Below are 16,808 nucleotides of genomic sequence, written 5' to 3'. Positions count from 1 at the left end.
GGAGTAGTAAGTAAAGGCACCAGAATCACAGTGAAATTTTACTCCTACTGCTGTTGTAAAATTTAATTTTGAAATAATTTTTTTCTAGTCTTGAATGTGTTACTTAGTATTTTATTTTCTGTTCTGAGTGGTTATCTCTTCCTTTTGAAATATGTGAAGCCATATAGGGTATCTGACATAACATGAACTTAGAATAGATACAGTGGTACATAGCTTTCAACTGGTAACAAATTTTCTGAATATTCACTGTATCCATTAATTTTTAATACACTAGTGTTTTTGTCTTTCCCGTCCATTCTACCTAGATACTTACTGCTGTCTCTGCACCAACATGCTTTCTGAAGTGCTACTGTTTCTGTCTCAATATTTGACACTCTGTGGTGACATCCAACTAATGCTGGCCCAGAATGCAAACAACAGAGCAGCACATCTTGAAGAGTTTAATTATCAAACAAAAGAAGATCAGGAGATATTACACAGCCTCCACAGAGAGTCCAGTTGTCAAGGTATGCCAGTGAGACACAGCGTTCAATTCACATTGGGATTATTCCATCCAGTGTATGTTTATTGGAGTATGTCCAGGAAAGTGGCAGAAATGTTAGTGTTTTGATATTGCAGTGTGTTATATTCCCTTGATTTCTTAATTTTAAAATTGAGCATGATCTCTCATGTATTTGTATGTAAAATGGTTTTGAAATATTTTTAAATTACTAATTATACAACTAGACTAAAGGTAAAATAAGCTCTCTTAGAGTTGTGTTGGCTTTGTACTTTTTTTTGTCTTTTCATGAGATTTTCCTAGGTGATTTTGTAATCAGCAAACCAAGCCATGATTTTCTTTTGAAAAAGAGTAACAGTTGGTAAAAGGGAATGAATTACCTTCTGAAGAGTTCCTGGGGGGCTCAGATCCAGAGATCATTTTTTAAAACTTAGTTCATAGCTGACTGTCTTACTGGATATTTTACTTTGTTTTGGAGTTGTCAGATTTTAAAACTAGAAAATAGGAGAAATCATCCACAGCGGCTTTATACTTAGTACAGTCATAAGCTCACTACAGTCAGGGCAGTAAATGAGCTACAAAATCATCTTTGTAACATATCATGGCATTGTCGTATTTTGCTTTTAAAGCATTGATGTTATTTGATATCCATCCATCTCTCTTACCATCTAGAGAAGTACATTGGGGAGGAATGGAGTATTTCCTCACTTTTGCCCTCTTTCTTCACCTTCTCTTCTTCTGAGTTTCTCAAATGATCATTTTATTTTCAGATACTCAGTGAGAAAATCTTCACTGTTTTTACTGCTTTCATCAAATTCATTTCCTTTAAATCACTTCCTTGTGAGAGAGACATTCTCTCACATATGCCTGTGTTATCAGCAGGAGTGCTCCCTTTTTTCCCCTTGAATTTGGGCCCTGTACCTAAGTTTATTCCAGTTCTACTAGATGATGCCATGTTTAAGTCTCTGAGAGCTTAGATAGCAGCAGCTTCAGTGAGGTAAACTGATACGCAAACCATAACATACGTAAGTAGCCTCTAGTAGCAATTAGAGCTTTATTTTGAGAACTATTTCCATTAAAAAAAAAAAGTTTTACCTTGTGTCACTGAACAACTTTAAGTCTGCACCTATCAGCAAGTGTACTTGATAAAATCCAGCTCGTGGAAATTATTTGGTATTTTTAGTCAGGAAAATATTTCTTTTCTTTTCTTTTTCAAACAGTAATAGTCCAAGAAAATACAGTTTTCTAAATTAAAGGATCTTTACTGTGAAACTTAAAATTTTAGTTGTATTGATTGAATCTTAGTAGGTTCATACCATTTTGGATTTATTTTACTGTCTTAAAAATATGAGATTATATGGATACTAAGGAGAATAAGGGTTCTCAGAACTCACGGTAATGTTTCCTGTTTTTTCTTTCAAGGATTTGCGTGGGCAACTGATTTGTCTACAGACTTAGAGAGTCAGCTTTCAGTTAGTTGTAAATGTTATGAAGCTGCTAATGAAATCTTGCAATTCAGTGACTTAAAAAGCCAGAACCCAGAACACTATGTACAAGTGTTGAAGAGAATGGGTAACATTAGAAATGAGATGGGCGTGTTTTACATGAATCAGGCTGCTGCACTGCAGAGCGAGAGAGTGGGTGAGTATCTCTTTGGAGTATTCTCTTCATTGCCACTTCTGTCAGAAAATCGTGCTGGTTTTATGATCTGAGCAAAAGAAATTGTGGCACTTTATGTAGAAAGGACTGCTCTGTTGAAGAATCTTTTATTAAGTTCTTGAGAAATAAAAACAGGAAAAAACACTTCTCTTTGAGATTCATCATTTTGTTGTCCTTCCTTCTTCATCTGATCAGTTCAGAAGTGAAATGGACAGCCACCCTGTGCTAGGCTATTTCCTGGATATGTTGACTGATATGTTCATTGACTAAAACATAGTTCTCTTTCATGTCAGGAAGAGATAGAATTACAGATCTTTGGGGAGCTGGGCTGGCTCAGTAGAGCGGGTGACTCCTGATCTCAGGGTTGTGAGTTTGAGCCCCATGTTGGGTATAGAGATTACTTAAAAATAAAAAGTCTTAAAGTAAGAAATACAGATCTTTGAAAAATGCTATAAGCACAGATGCAGTAAAGTAGAAGAGGAAAGAGGGGGAAAGGAGACATTTACTGATGTGAGGTTTTTAGAGGGTTTGGGGGGAAAAGGTGTGGTTTCTGTAGATTGGTATGTGATATATGGTATCAATAGGCAGATACAGGAAAGATTGAGAAGGACTAGACATGCAGGGTCCAGGGGATGGTAAGAGTAGCAGCAGGTGGTCTTTTGTGATTTGGGCCTGTGTCAAGTTTGAGATCTGTGTGGACATGTGAGTGGAAGGTCTAGCTCAGTTGTTGACTAGAAACCTGTATTTAGAGCTGTTTGGGTTAGCAAGACATAGGCCGGGCAACACTCAGATGATGTGGGGAGGAGATGATTGAATCTATGAGAATGCTACAAATGTAAAGACCACCCAGCCTGAGGAAGGAAAAGAGCTGTGGTAGAAAGGGGGACAGCAGGTAAGTTGAAGTGTGTGTGTTCCTGGTCATCTATGAACTGTGCTTGGGGACACAAAGATCATGCTTTTTAACGTGTTTCCTTATTATATATGTGTGTGTGTGTATATTTTTTTTAGTTGAGAAATAAGAACCTGGGCTTTTAAGGTGCCTCTGGAGGAGGAAGTCCGTGAAGGAGCTGCAAAGTGGTAGAAACCTAGGAGAATTAGATACAACACAGATCATACCTTTTACGAATCCATGGGACAAGATGTTTTGAATCTTTATAAAATAGGGCTTTGCTCATGTTTTTGCTTGTTTTCATATCAGTCAGTTCATAGTGAAAGAGGGTATTACGTGAGTCTGCTCAGGCTGCCATAAAGAGTATCACAGATAGGTTGGCTTAAACAGCAGAAATGGTATTTCTCACAAGTTGGAAGTTGGAAGCCCAGGATCAAGTGCCAGCAAGGTTGTGTTTTGCTGAAGCCTCTCTCTGTGGCTTGCAGATGGCTGTCTTCTTGCCGTGTTGTCCTTAACCTGGTTTTCTCTCTGTGCATATTCCTGGTATCTGTTTCTCTTAGAAGAACACCAGTCATGTGGGATCAGGGCCCCATCTTAGGATCTCGGCTAACTTTAATTACCTCTTTAAAGGCCCTATCTTCAAATACCGTCACATTGGGGTTAGGGCCTCATCATAAATTTGAGGGGAGTGTGATGAGAGCAGGTCACTGCGATGGCTCCATGTAGCCGGTTCCTTAGCCATCCTGTCCCTGTCCCCCTCCTCTCATCCATTCCAGGACACACGGAGTTGACAATGATGTCTGCTTACATGTGATTTTCTTTTTTTTTTTTTTTTTTTGTGAAGTGAGCAAAAGTGTATCTACTGCAGAACAACAGTTGTGGAAAAAAAGCTTTTCATGTTTTGAAAAAGGAATTCACAACTTTGAGTCAATTGATGATGCCACAAATGCTGCCCTTCTGTTGTGTAACACGGGGAGACTCATGAGGATTTGTGCACAGGCACACTGTGGTGCTGGGGACGAATTTAAGCGGGAATTCTCCCCAGAAGAAGGCTTGTATTATAATAAGGTAACATGCTTGCATGTTGAACCTCATCCATTTATACCTCATTGTCATTTATCTTTGCTACTGCACCATGAAAATATTTTAAAACTAATTAGAACTGTGGTGATGGCAGAGGAGACAGACAAAACACTTATTGTCTGACCGAAGGATGCTAAGAATTTAGTATCGAAGGTGGCATATTGAAAAGATGACTTCACTTAATCATGTTGGCATAAGCAGAGAAGACATCAGGTGGATTAAAGGCTGACGTGGATAAGGATAACAGAAAGTGCAGAAAGTGGAAGAGGAGCTTCATGTGATGAGACGGGACAGGACTTTCCAGCATGACACAATTAGGCAGGAATCACAGTAAATGACGGATACATTTAAATGTGTAAAAATAACAATTTTCAAATGCACAACAGAAAGCAAAATCAAAAAGCAAACCCCAATCTAGTGAAAATATTTATAACCTAGGACAGATCAGAGGTTGATAAACCTTTCATATATAAAGAATCATTGAAGACGGGGGCACCTGGCTGGTTCAGTTGGTAGAACACATGACTCTTGGTCTTGGGATTGTGAGTTCGAGCCCCACGTTGGGCGTGGTACTTAAAGAACAAGTAAATAAAACAAAATAAGATAATCACTGAAAATAAACTGTCCCAGTAGGAAGAAAAGGCAAATACTGGGGAGGGGGGTACAGGGAGGGACAGAGGGGAAGGGAGTTGACATACAGAGCCCAACACGGGGCTCAGTCTCACGACCCTGAGATCATGACTTGAGCTGAAACCAAAAGTCTTACGCTTCTCCAACTGAACCACTTGGTGCCCCATGGCATGGGAAATTTTAAAATAAAAGTGACCTTGTTAGAGATTTTCTTTTATTAAATTCACAGATACACAGAAAAAAAAATGTAGATAGATACAGATAAGAAATGTAGAAATTATTGCTGGGTGATGGAATTGAATGTGATTTTATTTGCTTAAATATAATGGCTATGCCCTTCAGGCTGCAGGTGGTAGAACATGGAAGAGATTGCTGCTTTTTACACTCAGATCCAGCAATTTTTTATCCTTAGGGTCATCAATTTTTTTCTATCTTACTAGTTATATAAACAAATTTTCATTTAGAAAGGAAAAATAAACGGAAGTGCATCTTCATGAATGAGCATGAGTCAGCACTAAGGCTTATGCTGGTCTTAACTGTGGGCATGTGGAGTGACATACAGTCCATTTTAAATGGCTTTTCTCATTGAAAGTTTCATTGTTAGGGTTTTTTCCTTTCTTCACAATACTGCCCCTCTGTAAATTGTTCCCACATCAAATTAACATCTGGGTGATTTTAAAGTATTTATTTTCATATGCTGTCGGAATAGATTTAGACTGAGAACTGTACCTTTCCCTCCCTTACAGGCTGTTGATTATTATTTGAAAGCTCTGAGGTCACTGGGAACACGAGACATACACCCAGCTGTTTGGGATTCAGTGAATTGGGAGTTGTCCACTACTTATTTCACTATGGCAACTCTGCAGCAAGATTATGCTCCATTATCTAGAAAAGCTCAGGAGCAGGTAATAATATTTATGCGGCTATAAAAGAAGTCTTCAACTTTATTTATGCCTTTAACAGATATTGAGCATATTTTCCATAGCAAGCAGTATTTAAATATTTTTATTTAAGATTATAGGCTTGTCATTTTTTTCCTCCTCCCCCTTAAAAAAAAAAAACAGATTGAAAAAGAAGTCAGTGAAGCTATGATGAAGTCCCTGAAATACTGTGATGTGGACTCCGTGTCTGCTCGACAGCCTCTTTGTCAATATCGAGCTGCAACCATCCATCACAGGCTGGCGTCCATGTACCACAGCTGTCTGAGAAATCAGGTATTGCCATTCCAGCTGAAGCTTAGGTCCATTTAAAAATGTTCAGGGTGCTTTGCTTATGTTTCAATATCTATTTAAATGTCAGCTGTTCTGTTAGCTGCTTTAGAAAAACTTGCAGTGTAGGGGATTTTCCCCTCTCACCTGTGCTGCATATTTCTCTCTACTATAATTGATTGGCTATTAGTTTGAGAAATTAGGTATCCTCTGTGTGCTGCCCCCTCCCCACTGAGTCTCTCTCTAGACCCACCGAGAATAACTACTATCCTGGGGGGATCCCTGGGTGGCTCAGCAGTTTGGCCAAGGGCGTGATCCTGGAGTCCTGGATCGAGTCCCACGTCGGGCTTCCTGCATGGAGCCTGCTTCTCCCTCTCCCTCTGCCTGTGTCTCTGCCTCTCTCTCTCTGTGTCTCTCTCATGAATAAATAAATAAAATCTTTTAAAAAAATAAATAACTACTATCCTGGGTTCTCCAGTCTGTCCATACCTTTTGTGTTTTACCACTTAAACAGTATGTTTACGTTTTACCCAGTGGTGAACTTTACAGGACAAATCACACTGTACATATTCTGTGGTTTATTGCCTTTCACTGGACATGATGTTTTCAAGATTCCTCCGGGTTGGTGCATTTTCTCAGTTCACTAGAAGTCATTTAATGAATATATCACCGTTTATCTATTCTATGATTGTTGAATCTTTGGGTTGTTTCAGTGTGAGACTGTTAGAAGTAATCGGCTGTGAACTGCCTTGTACCTGAATCCTGGTGCTTAGATGCAGGGGTATCTAAGAATACACTGAGGGCCAGATTGAAGGTACCTTCCTCCAGAGCGGTTGCGTGGCCAAGAGTTTTGTGTTTGAAGTGTCTCAGGGCTGTGTGTGTGTTTGTTGTTATTTTTCTTTTCTTAGCTCAGGACCAAGACAACTTACCTTGCAGTCCCTTGGGGGTGGGCCTTCTTCTGAGTACGCTTATCCTGAGAATGCTGTCCTTTGAGGTCCAGGTTAATGAAAAAGGATTTCTTTTCACTTTAAGCTGGCCCAGGACCCTTCCCCTTGCCACAGGAGGTCCTAACCAAAATTCAGGCTTGCCCAGATGGTCTAATATCCTCAAGGCAAGAGCAGGCTGTAGACACAATGGGGAACAAAGTGTCTTTTCAGCAAAGTGTGCCTGGACAGCTGGATGTCCACGTGCAGAGCACGTGGGGGGACTGTCCTCTGTCACATCATATACAAAAATTAACCAAAAGTGGATTAAACACCTAAATGTAACAACTAAAACTATAAAACAATGACACTAAATAACTCTTTAAATATATATATATATATTATTTATTTATTTAGCCATGAGAGACAGAGAGAGGCAGAGACACAGGCAGAGGGAGAAGCAGGCTCCCTGCAGGGAGCCCGATATGAGACTCGGTCCCTGGACTGGGATCACATCACGCCCTGAGCCGAAGGCAGGTGCTCAACCACTGAGCCACCCAGGTGCCCCAACACTAAATAACATTTAATGATCCAGAGACTTGGTTAAGTAGTTCTTGTGAAACCAAGCTTTAAGGTTTGTCTTCTTATTTTATTTTTGATCCTAGGTTGGTGATGAACATCTTAGGAAGCAGCACCGGGTGCTGGCAGATCTTCATTACAGCAAAGCTGTTAAGCTTTTTCAGCTTCTCAAAGACGCTCCCTGTGAACTGCTTCGAGTACAGTTAGAAAGAGTGGCATTTGCAGAATTCCAAATGACCAGTGAGTCTTACTCTTTTATTTCACAGATTTGTGTACATTGACTTGACTTAGTGTCGAATTGTCTTAGAGTGAGGCAGACCAGAGATCTCTCTTGAATGTAAACAATGTTGTTTTCCTTTAAATTTGCCCATAGTTAACATCTTTGGGTAGAAGCCAGGAGAAGTCTACACTCTTTTAGAAAATGAATTTGAGGGATCCCTGGGTGGCGCAGCAGTTTGGCGCCTGCCTTTGGCCCAGGGCACGATCCTGGAGACCCGGGATCAAATCCCACGTCAGGCTCCCAGTGCATGGAGCCTGCTTCTCCCTCTGCCTGTGTCTCTGCCTCTCTCTCTCTCTCTCTCTCTGTGTGTGACTATCATAAATAAATAAAAATTAAAAAAAAAAAAAAAAAGAATTTGAGGGCAGCCCAGGTGGCTCAGCGGTTTAGTGCCGCCTTCAGCCCAGGGCGTGATCCTGGAGACCCAGGATCGAGTCCCATATCAGGCTCTGCGTGGAGCCTGCTTCTCCCTCTGCCTGTGTCTCTGCCACGCTCTCGCGCGCACGCGCGCGCTTCCTCTCTCTCATTAATAAATAAATAAAATCTTTTTTAAAAAATGAATTTATGTTCCGTGACCCCTTTATATTCATAGAAATATTGAAATACAGCCATGCTCTCTTTATTTGGAAAGAACTATGACAAGTTTGTTGAGACCATTAGAGATGTAAATCATTATGAACAATGTAGGAAGGGAAAAGGAGTGATCCTGGAGCAATGATCCCATTGAATACCTATAAACATACAGTGGATACTGGCAGTTGTGGAACTAGAACTGTAGATCCTGAGCAAGGCAGAGCTAAATGGGAAGGGAAGAGAAGGAGGAAGGTGAATGAGCCTGCTGCGTTGGGGTGAGGCCACAGCAGGGAGGGAGTGGCTGCTCCACACTGAATCTGTTTCCCTGAGTTCTCTTATCCTTGTCCACCTGCTCCCCTTCTGCAGGAGGGGTCTTTGGAGAAATAGCCCTTGTGTGGTAAAGAAACAAAAGTTTCTCTGAAGTAACAGCTGTTCATTTGATTTTATTTCAGTTGTTTTTTAAATTAAATGTAATACTGAACCAGATAGATGACTCTTTTATTAGAGTATCCCTGAAGGATGCACAAGAAAGTGATAACATTGCTGCCTCTGGGGGCAGGATGGGGGGCCAGGAGGAGGGCTTTCACTGTTTCCCGATTTAGACTTTATACATTTTGAGGATGTATTACCCATTCAAAACAGTTTTTAAAAATACTTTTGACTGGGACAGCTGGGTGGTGCAGTCATTTGAGCATCCAACTCTTGGTTTTGCTCAAGTTGTCATCTCAGGTTCATAAGATCAAGCCCCACATCAGACTCCACCTCTGTGAAGCCTGCTTGAGACTTTTCTGTCCCTCTTCTGTCCTTTTCTGGCCCCTCCATAAATAAATAAATCTTTAAACAAAACTTTTTACTGAAAATATTTTTAACTTTTTGCCATTGTATACTAGATGGCAGGATTAATAGTAGCTCTTTCTAGGGTAGGTTTTCGATGGCCTTTTTTCATTTGCATCTTCAAATTTCCTGCCATGTTTGAATTCCTTCAAGACAGCAGGCATCATTTTCATAAAAACAGATACTGGGAACAAATTTGCTAAGATGATGAGTATGGTTAATTTTTCTTTTAAAAAGATGTTTAAAAATTGAGTACCTGAGAAAAGTTACATATGCATTTGGAGGCTTTTGGACCAGAGTTGTCCCATCTGGTTTCTTTGACCTCGCAGTCAGGTCTTATTTCAGATAGGTTGTATTCTCACCCTGATAGAACCTACTGGTAATTGTTACTTATTGCTTTGTCTAGATTTAATATTTTTATCTAGGGATGATTACTAAAAGTTGGATTTAGAAAATTTGTATAGATTCTCATGAGCTCCTTTTAATAGCATTTAAAATCAGTTTTCATTAATCCCCTGACATTGGATGAGTTTCTAGATTTATATTTAAAGGAATGATCATTTTTGTGTTTGACACACTAGGTCAGAATAGCAATGTTGGAAAATTAAAAACACTATCTGGGGCTCTTGATATAATGGTGAGAACTAAGCATGCATTCCAGCTCATCAGAAAGGAGCTTGTAGAGGAATTTGACCAGGTAAATGGGAACTATATTTATCTTTGTTTTTTGTGTATTTTAAGCTAAATAGTGAGCATATGGCGTATATGTTTATGTATGTTATGTATGTTATGTGTATATGTATATACAGACATGTATGTGTTTTGCATAAAACACACTAATAGTGACCTATTGTATTTTCTTGGTGGAATTATTAAATTCTAAGGTAGAATTATATCTTTTGCATTAAAATTTTTTTTCTTTAAATAACCACATACAGCTTAGTAAGACCCCAGGAGTATAACATCTCTGTTGTGTTTTCTTTTTCAAATTGTTTCTTTTTTGTTGTTTTACTGTTTGTTTTTAAGAAAGAAAGAGGCATATAGCTCTTTTATAATTTCTACTAAACTGCCAGGGAGCAGTTGAACAATGAATGGGCTTAAGCTCCTTGGAAAGCATTTCCAGTTTGCCTGGCATTCCAGCATTCATGCTGCCTTCTGCTGTTGCTAAAAGCTTCTCTGAGTCCCCATGGTAAACCAGCCTGTTATTCCTCCAGCCCAGGTTTGTCCAACCCTGGATCATGCCCATTTCCATCTTGGTCCTTTAGTGTGCAGTGCAACACTGCAGTGCAGTGTTGCAAAGTAGGAGATTTCCATTCAGTATCAATTTCTTCTACATAAGTGCCTGTTATGTGTAAGACATTTTTCACAGGCTTTAATCTATCAGAGTGATCTCTGGGGTAGGGGGTTCATCACAGCCTCTGCCACCAACAGGCTGTGCTTGGAGAAAAACAAAGGACCTGGGGTTTCCTTTTTGTTTGTTTTGTTTTTGGCTAAAAAGTCTACTGGTGAATGAAACTGCAGTCCTTTTGTTTCAGTATGAAGCTGTCGTTGTTGGGTAGCTTAGGTGAAGTGACTTCTTCTTCTTCTTAGCCTAAGAGCGATGAGTCCCCTCCAGCTGCTGATTCCTCTCCTAGTCTTAATCGAGAAGAAGTGATCAAGCTCCTCAGTATATTTGAATCTCGGTTGTCATTCCTTCTCCTTCAGTCCATCAAGCTGCTGTCTTCAACTAAGAAGAAAACAAGGTAAATCAAATTGTTCTTTATGGAAATTTCTTTTCCAGCTCCTTACCTGTAGAAAGGTAATAACTTCTACTGACCCTATAAAAAGATAGGTTGTATTCATTCTTGTCCTTTATGTGGGTGATCAGGAATTTTTAAGTGGTGCTCTTTCCTGACTTGGTAAATCAGATGAGACTCCTTTCCGTGTTGCCTACTACATAGTGAAGCTATAGAAACAGATCTTGCTTCCCAAGAGTAAGTACTCTTCTGGTTTTAATGTTTTCCCTGAGAGAGATGAATGACACTGGAATCATTGTTTCAGTGGAATCACTTCCACTGTTTCTAGTAACTCACCATTGTCTGTAGTGGGAAGTCAGGACTGCAGTTTGATACTCAGCACCAAATGCACTAATAGAAAGGAGATAACAGAACATTGAAAATCTCTGTAAAGCCAAGAACTTAGTGAAGAGAAAAGCATAAGCATCTCAGCAAAAAATGTTCTTAACACCTGCGTCAGTCTGTCCAATTCTGTTGTTTTGCCAGAGTTACTATGTTGGCATTATTAATTTAACTTGAAAATCTAGTACTAAGTACTAGATCAGGAAGGTAGGGGGATCCCTGGGTGGCGCAGCGGTTTGGCGCCTGCCTTTGGCCCAGGGAGCGATCCTGGAGACCCGGGATCGAATCCCACATCGGGCTCCCAGTGCATGGAGCCTGCTTCTCCCTCTGCCTGTGTCTCTGCCTCTCTCTCTCTCTCTCTCTCTCTCTCTGTGACTATCATAAAAAAAAAAAAAAAAAAAAAAAAAAAGGAAGGTAATATAAATAACACATCTTTCTTTCTATCTATTTTAAAGATTTTATTTATTTATTCATGAGAGACACGGGGGGGTGGGGCGCAGATACACAGGCAGAGAGAGAAGCAGGCTCCATGCAGGGAGCGCGATGTGGGACTTGATCCTGGGTCTCCAGGATCACGCCCTGGGCTGAAGGCGGCGCTAAACCGCTGAGCCCGGGCTGGCCTCTTTTTTTTAAATATAAGTACAAAAAAAAAAAAAAAAAACACACACAAAAAAAAAATATATAAGTACAATCTGACCATATTACAAATTTGGAAAATAGGGGGAAAAATTACCATACACATATGCTGTTATCAGCTGTTATGTGTGTTTTATCAATTTATAATATTCAGGTACAGATCATTTTTGTCTCTATATTTATTTTAATTTATCTGTAGTAAAATTTATTTTTGGTGCTGCATAGTTCTTCAAGCTTTGACAAACACAGACATGCATCTCCTGCCAAAATCATGATCTAGAAAGTTCCATCACTCCAGAAATTCCCTCTTGCTACCTTTTTGTGGTCTATCCTAATTCTTCGGATCTCTGGGAGAAAGTGTGCTTTCTTTTACCATTAAATGTAGCATCAGCTGTGGTTTTTTTGTAGATGCCCTTTACCAAGTTGAGGATGTTCCCTTCTATTCCTATTTTTATCATGAATGGTTGTGAAATTTTTGTCAGATATTTATTGGTACACATGTTGAAAGGACCACAGTGTTTTCCTTCTTTGGTGTCTTAATATGATGGAGCTCATTGAGGTTTTTTTGATTGTTAAACCAGCTTTGCATTCCTGAGAGAAACTCTACTTTGCTGGGATGTGTCATTCTTAGGCATCCCTGGGATTCCATGTGCTAGTACCATCAAGGATTGTTGTGTCTGTGAGGACAGTTCTCTCCTATAGTGTAATCACAGTTGTGGTCTTGTAATGCTCCTGTCTGGTTTCGGTACTAGAGCTGTGCTGGCCTCATGGAATCAATTTGCAACTATTTGTTCTTCTAGGTTTTAGAAGTGTAGAGTTAGATTGTTTCTTCCCTAAAGGTTTGTTAGAATTTACTAGTGAAATTATCTTGACCTACAGTTGGCTTTATTGGAAGTTTTTCACAATGAGTTTAATTTCTTTTCGTAGATAAATACTATTCAAGTTGACTTTTTCTTCTGGAGGAATGAAAGTCTTTTATCTGTTGTCAGGTGCATAGGTTCACAGTATTCCCGTAGTATCCTGTTAATGTCTAAAGGCGTTTGCAGGGGTAGCTCTCGTTTTATTCCTGATATTGCCAACTTTTGTCTTCTTTTCTTTCTTGGTTACTCTGATTAGGAGTTCATCGGGTTTGTTGATCTTTTCAAAAAACTAGCTTATTCGATTGATATTTTCCATTGTTTTTCTATTTTCAGTGTCCTTGATTTATTCAGTTCTCTCTATAACTTTCTACTTATGGATTTTTTTCTTTTACTGTTTCTTAAAGTAGAAGCTTAGATTATTGACTTGAGACCCTTTCTCTTTTCTAATATAAGCATTTACTGTAAATTTCACTCTGCTTTTGCTACATCTCACAAATGTATTTTCTTTTTCTTTCAGTTTAACACTAATCTTTGATATTCCCTGAAACTTCCTCCTTGAGCCCTGTGTTATTTAGAAGCATGCTCTTAGTTTCTAAGTATGGAGACTTTCCAGGTAATCTTTATTATGGATTACTGGTAATTCCAGTATGTGCTGAGACCATAACTTTGCATGATTTCTCTTCTTTCACATTGTGTATGTTTGTATTATGACCTAGAATATGGTTTGCCTTTCCGTGTGCACTTAAAATACATGAGTATCTGCTGTCTTGGATAGACTGCCCTGGAAATGTCAGTTAAGTTGGTGTACAGTATTTTTCAGGACTTCTGTCTTCCTACTTCCTTGTTTTATCAGTTACTAAGGGAAGAGTGGGATTTTCTAAGTACAGTTGTGGATTCATCTGTTTTTCTTTTTGGTTCTGCAGTTCTGTTTCCCCTGTTTTGATGTGGACACATTTAGGATTGTTCTGTCGTGGAGAATTGACTCCCTTATCATACGATACCTACTTGTTATCTTAATAGAGCTACTCAACCTTCTTTTGGTTAATGTCTTTTTCTTTCTTTTCTTTTAGCCTAACTGTGCCTTTTTAATAAAAGTGAGATTCTTACAAATGACATATAATTGGGTCTTGCTTTTTTTAATCCAAACTTACAATTGGTATCTTCAGACCACTTACATCTAAGGTGATTATTAATATAGTTAGATAAAATCTATCATCTTGCTATTTTATCTTTTCTGCCTTCTCGAGTGAATTGAACATTTTCATGATTGGATTTTATTTCACTATTGATTTATTATTTATACTACATTTAAAATTTTTTGGAGGGCAGCCCCGGTGGCTCAGCGGTTTAGCACCACCTGCAGCCCAGGGTGTGATCCTGGAGACCCTGGATCGAGTCCCATGTCAGGCTCTCTGCATGGGGCCTGCTTCTCCCTCTGCCTGTGTGTCTGCCTCTCTCTCTGTCTGTCTCTATGAATAAATAAATAAAAAATATTTAAAAAAATAAAATAAAATAAAATAAAATTTTTTGGTGGTTGACCTAGGGTTTAGGTTGACATCTTTAATCAGGAGCCACCTTCTCATGATATTCTCCTTAATCATGTGCTGTATGAAGATGTTCAGGTAATCACTGCCAGTTCTTCCCTCTCATCAGTTGTGTTATTACCATTTCACTTTTAAACATACTACTACTGTTCCTGCTTTAGATGGATACCTTTTAGAGCAATTAAAAATAAAAGGACAATTTATTTTTCTATGAATTTATTTTACCTTCATTTAGTCCATTTCCAGTGCTCTACTTGGTATAGATACCACTTTCTGTCTGGTGTCCTATTCTTTCTGCATGAGAAACTTCCTTTAATATCTACCAGCAAAGAATTCTTCCATTTTGAATGTCTGAGAAAGTCTATTCCTCCTTCAGCTTTGGGAAATGTTTTCCCTGGAGAGAGTTCTAGGTTGACAGACTTCTTTGTCCCACACTTGAAGGATTTCCCTCCCTTGCCTTCTGACAGGAAGCCCACTCTGATTCTTACCTTTGTTCATAGGTATGTAAAATGCCTTTTTTCCTCCAGCTGCTTTCAAGATTTTCTTCCCTGCTCCCCTCCCCTCGCCCCCCCACCTGCAGTTGAACATGATATTTCTGGGTGTATCCTGGGTGTGTGGTGACGTCTCCTTCCCCCCTTAGTGTGTTTATTTTTATTTCTTCTCCTCCATTCTCTCTTTCTCTGTGGATCCAGTTGTATCTACACTAGACCATTTGCTCTTTGCCACAACTGTTAACATGTTTTGTTGCTTTTATACTTTGCCAGCGGTGGAGGTTAGTTTGAGTAATTTCTGTGAACCTGTCTTCAAATGCACTGATTCTTGATTTTGTGTCATTGACAGTTGAACTTGTCAGAAACATTCTGTATCTGTTTACTGTGTTCCTCATTTCTGGTATTCCCTTTGAGTTCTTTCTGGAGGTTCCATCTCTCAGCTGAAGTGACCCATCTGATCATGCATGTTGCCCACATTTTCCACTTGAGCCTTTTAATGTATTAATCATTGTCATTTTAAATCATCTATCAGTTCCAACATCTGGTTTCAACATCTGTGTCACATCTGAGTTTTGTTTTTGTTTTTTTTTTTTGTTTTTTTTTATTTATTTATGATAGTCACACAGAGAGAGAGAGAGAGAGAGAGGCAGAGACATAGGCAGAAGGAGAAGCAGGCTCCATGCACCGGGAGCCCGACGTGGGATTCGATCCCGGGTCTCCAGGATCGCGCCCTGGGCCAAAGGCAGGCGCCAAACCGCTGCGCCACCCAGGGATCCCCATCTGAGTCTTGTTTTGTTCTTTGTCTCTTGGCATGTGTTGTTTCATTACTTTCTACATCTCAGACTGAGGGAAATAATTTTGATTCCTGGAAAGTTCTTACACTATCCCATGCTAGGCCTTTAGTATGGAGGGTTGAGTGTTTTCTAGTCTGGAGCTGAGCTGTGGTTTGAGATTATTTTGTTGCTCTGGTTATTTTCCATGTCCAGCAGCCTTCATGTCCCTCAAGCAGTGCCTGTGCTTAGTGTGGAGCAGGTCTGCAGAGGGTTTTTCTTAATGTCTACTCCACCTTTAGTTTAGGGCTTTCCTAAGGAAGGTGTGGGGTACCTCGGAAAGAGTCTGTCTGCATACTCCTCCAGCTCTCAGCCATAATCCATTCCTACTTGTCCTTCAGTGCTTTCAGCCTTTTAGAGAAGGAAAGAGGGCCAGTCAGGCCTTCTCAGTTGATTTGCGTAAGCCTCAATCTCAGGACTGGGTCCCTGAGTCCCTGGTTTGTGTGTGTGTAGTCTCACTGCTCCTGCCCCACCCCTGGGGTAGAGTGGTTTTTTTCTGCTCACTGCTTTATCTGCATTGACTTTCACCAGTACCCTAAGGCTGCCATTGCTTGTTGCCTTCCTCTCCCTCCACCCACCTTGACTAGGCTGTGCAGATGAAGGCTTTCATTCCATGGAGAAAAGGGTCTGGGTGGGGTTGCCTGCCCTTCTGCAGCTATAGCTGGTCCCCTTGCCCAGCCTGCATGAAGGTTGCTTTCTTAGGGCTTTCACCAGAGTCCTTGAAGAGAAGCCTAGGAGACAAGGTGAACTCATCCTATACCTGCAACCCTCAGAGGCCCCACACTCCCTCGCCAGGTCTCACTCAGCCTCTACCAGCTCAGTAACTTTTAACTAAATTCTTAGTGGTACCTGGCTGCCTCTGTCCCAGGCGTGGAAGTACTTCTCTGGTGCCCTGTCTGTCCTTGGTTTTCAGACTCATTGGTTGTCTGGCAACCCCAGCTCTTTGATAGATTCATAGAAAGTCATGAACTTGTAGGTTGTCCTGCTTTGTATTGCTGGGTTTGTCAAAGGGTGGGAATGATAGTTTTTCTTGTTCTCTCCATTCTGAGCAGAAAGCCTCTCCAGTAAATGCTTTCAGATAATTCTCTGTGGCCTAAGGAGAGCTCTCATTTGGGCGGGAGCACTCAGCCTTAGGTGCCCTGTCATCTCAGCCCCGCTGTTTATCCTCGGCATCCG

The 16,808-nt window shown here is 40.1% G+C and overlaps 1 protein-coding gene across 6 annotated transcripts in view; it reads left to right on the top strand.

Moving 5' to 3' along the window:
- The window catches only part of EDRF1 (erythroid differentiation regulatory factor 1), a 43,581-nt gene that overhangs the window by 22,074 nt on the left and 4,699 nt on the right, over positions 1 to 16,808 (top strand). For 4 of the 6 annotated variants that reach the window (XM_072804932.1, XM_072804931.1, XM_072804930.1 and 1 more), the window contains 8 exons: positions 306 to 506; positions 1,922 to 2,140; positions 3,892 to 4,115; positions 5,507 to 5,665; positions 5,825 to 5,974; positions 7,557 to 7,710; positions 9,736 to 9,851; positions 10,745 to 10,896. In XM_072804932.1, coding sequence (XP_072661033.1) covers positions 306 to 506; positions 1,922 to 2,140; positions 3,892 to 4,115; positions 5,507 to 5,665; positions 5,825 to 5,974; positions 7,557 to 7,710; positions 9,736 to 9,851; positions 10,745 to 10,896 — 1,375 coding nt within the window. The remainder of the gene's footprint in view (positions 1 to 305; positions 507 to 1,921; positions 2,141 to 3,891; positions 4,116 to 5,506; positions 5,666 to 5,824; positions 5,975 to 7,556; positions 7,711 to 9,735; positions 9,852 to 10,744; positions 10,897 to 16,808) is intronic. The other 2 variants (XR_012020435.1, XM_072804933.1) reach the window with 2 other exon arrangements.

Source organism: Canis lupus, chromosome 29 (genome assembly GCF_048164855.1).
Source record: "Canis lupus baileyi chromosome 29, mCanLup2.hap1, whole genome shotgun sequence".
Lineage (NCBI taxonomy): Eukaryota > Metazoa > Chordata > Mammalia > Carnivora > Canidae > Canis > Canis lupus.
The sequence above is the reverse complement of the archived record's forward strand: the minus strand, read 5'-3'. Positions and strand labels throughout refer to the sequence as shown.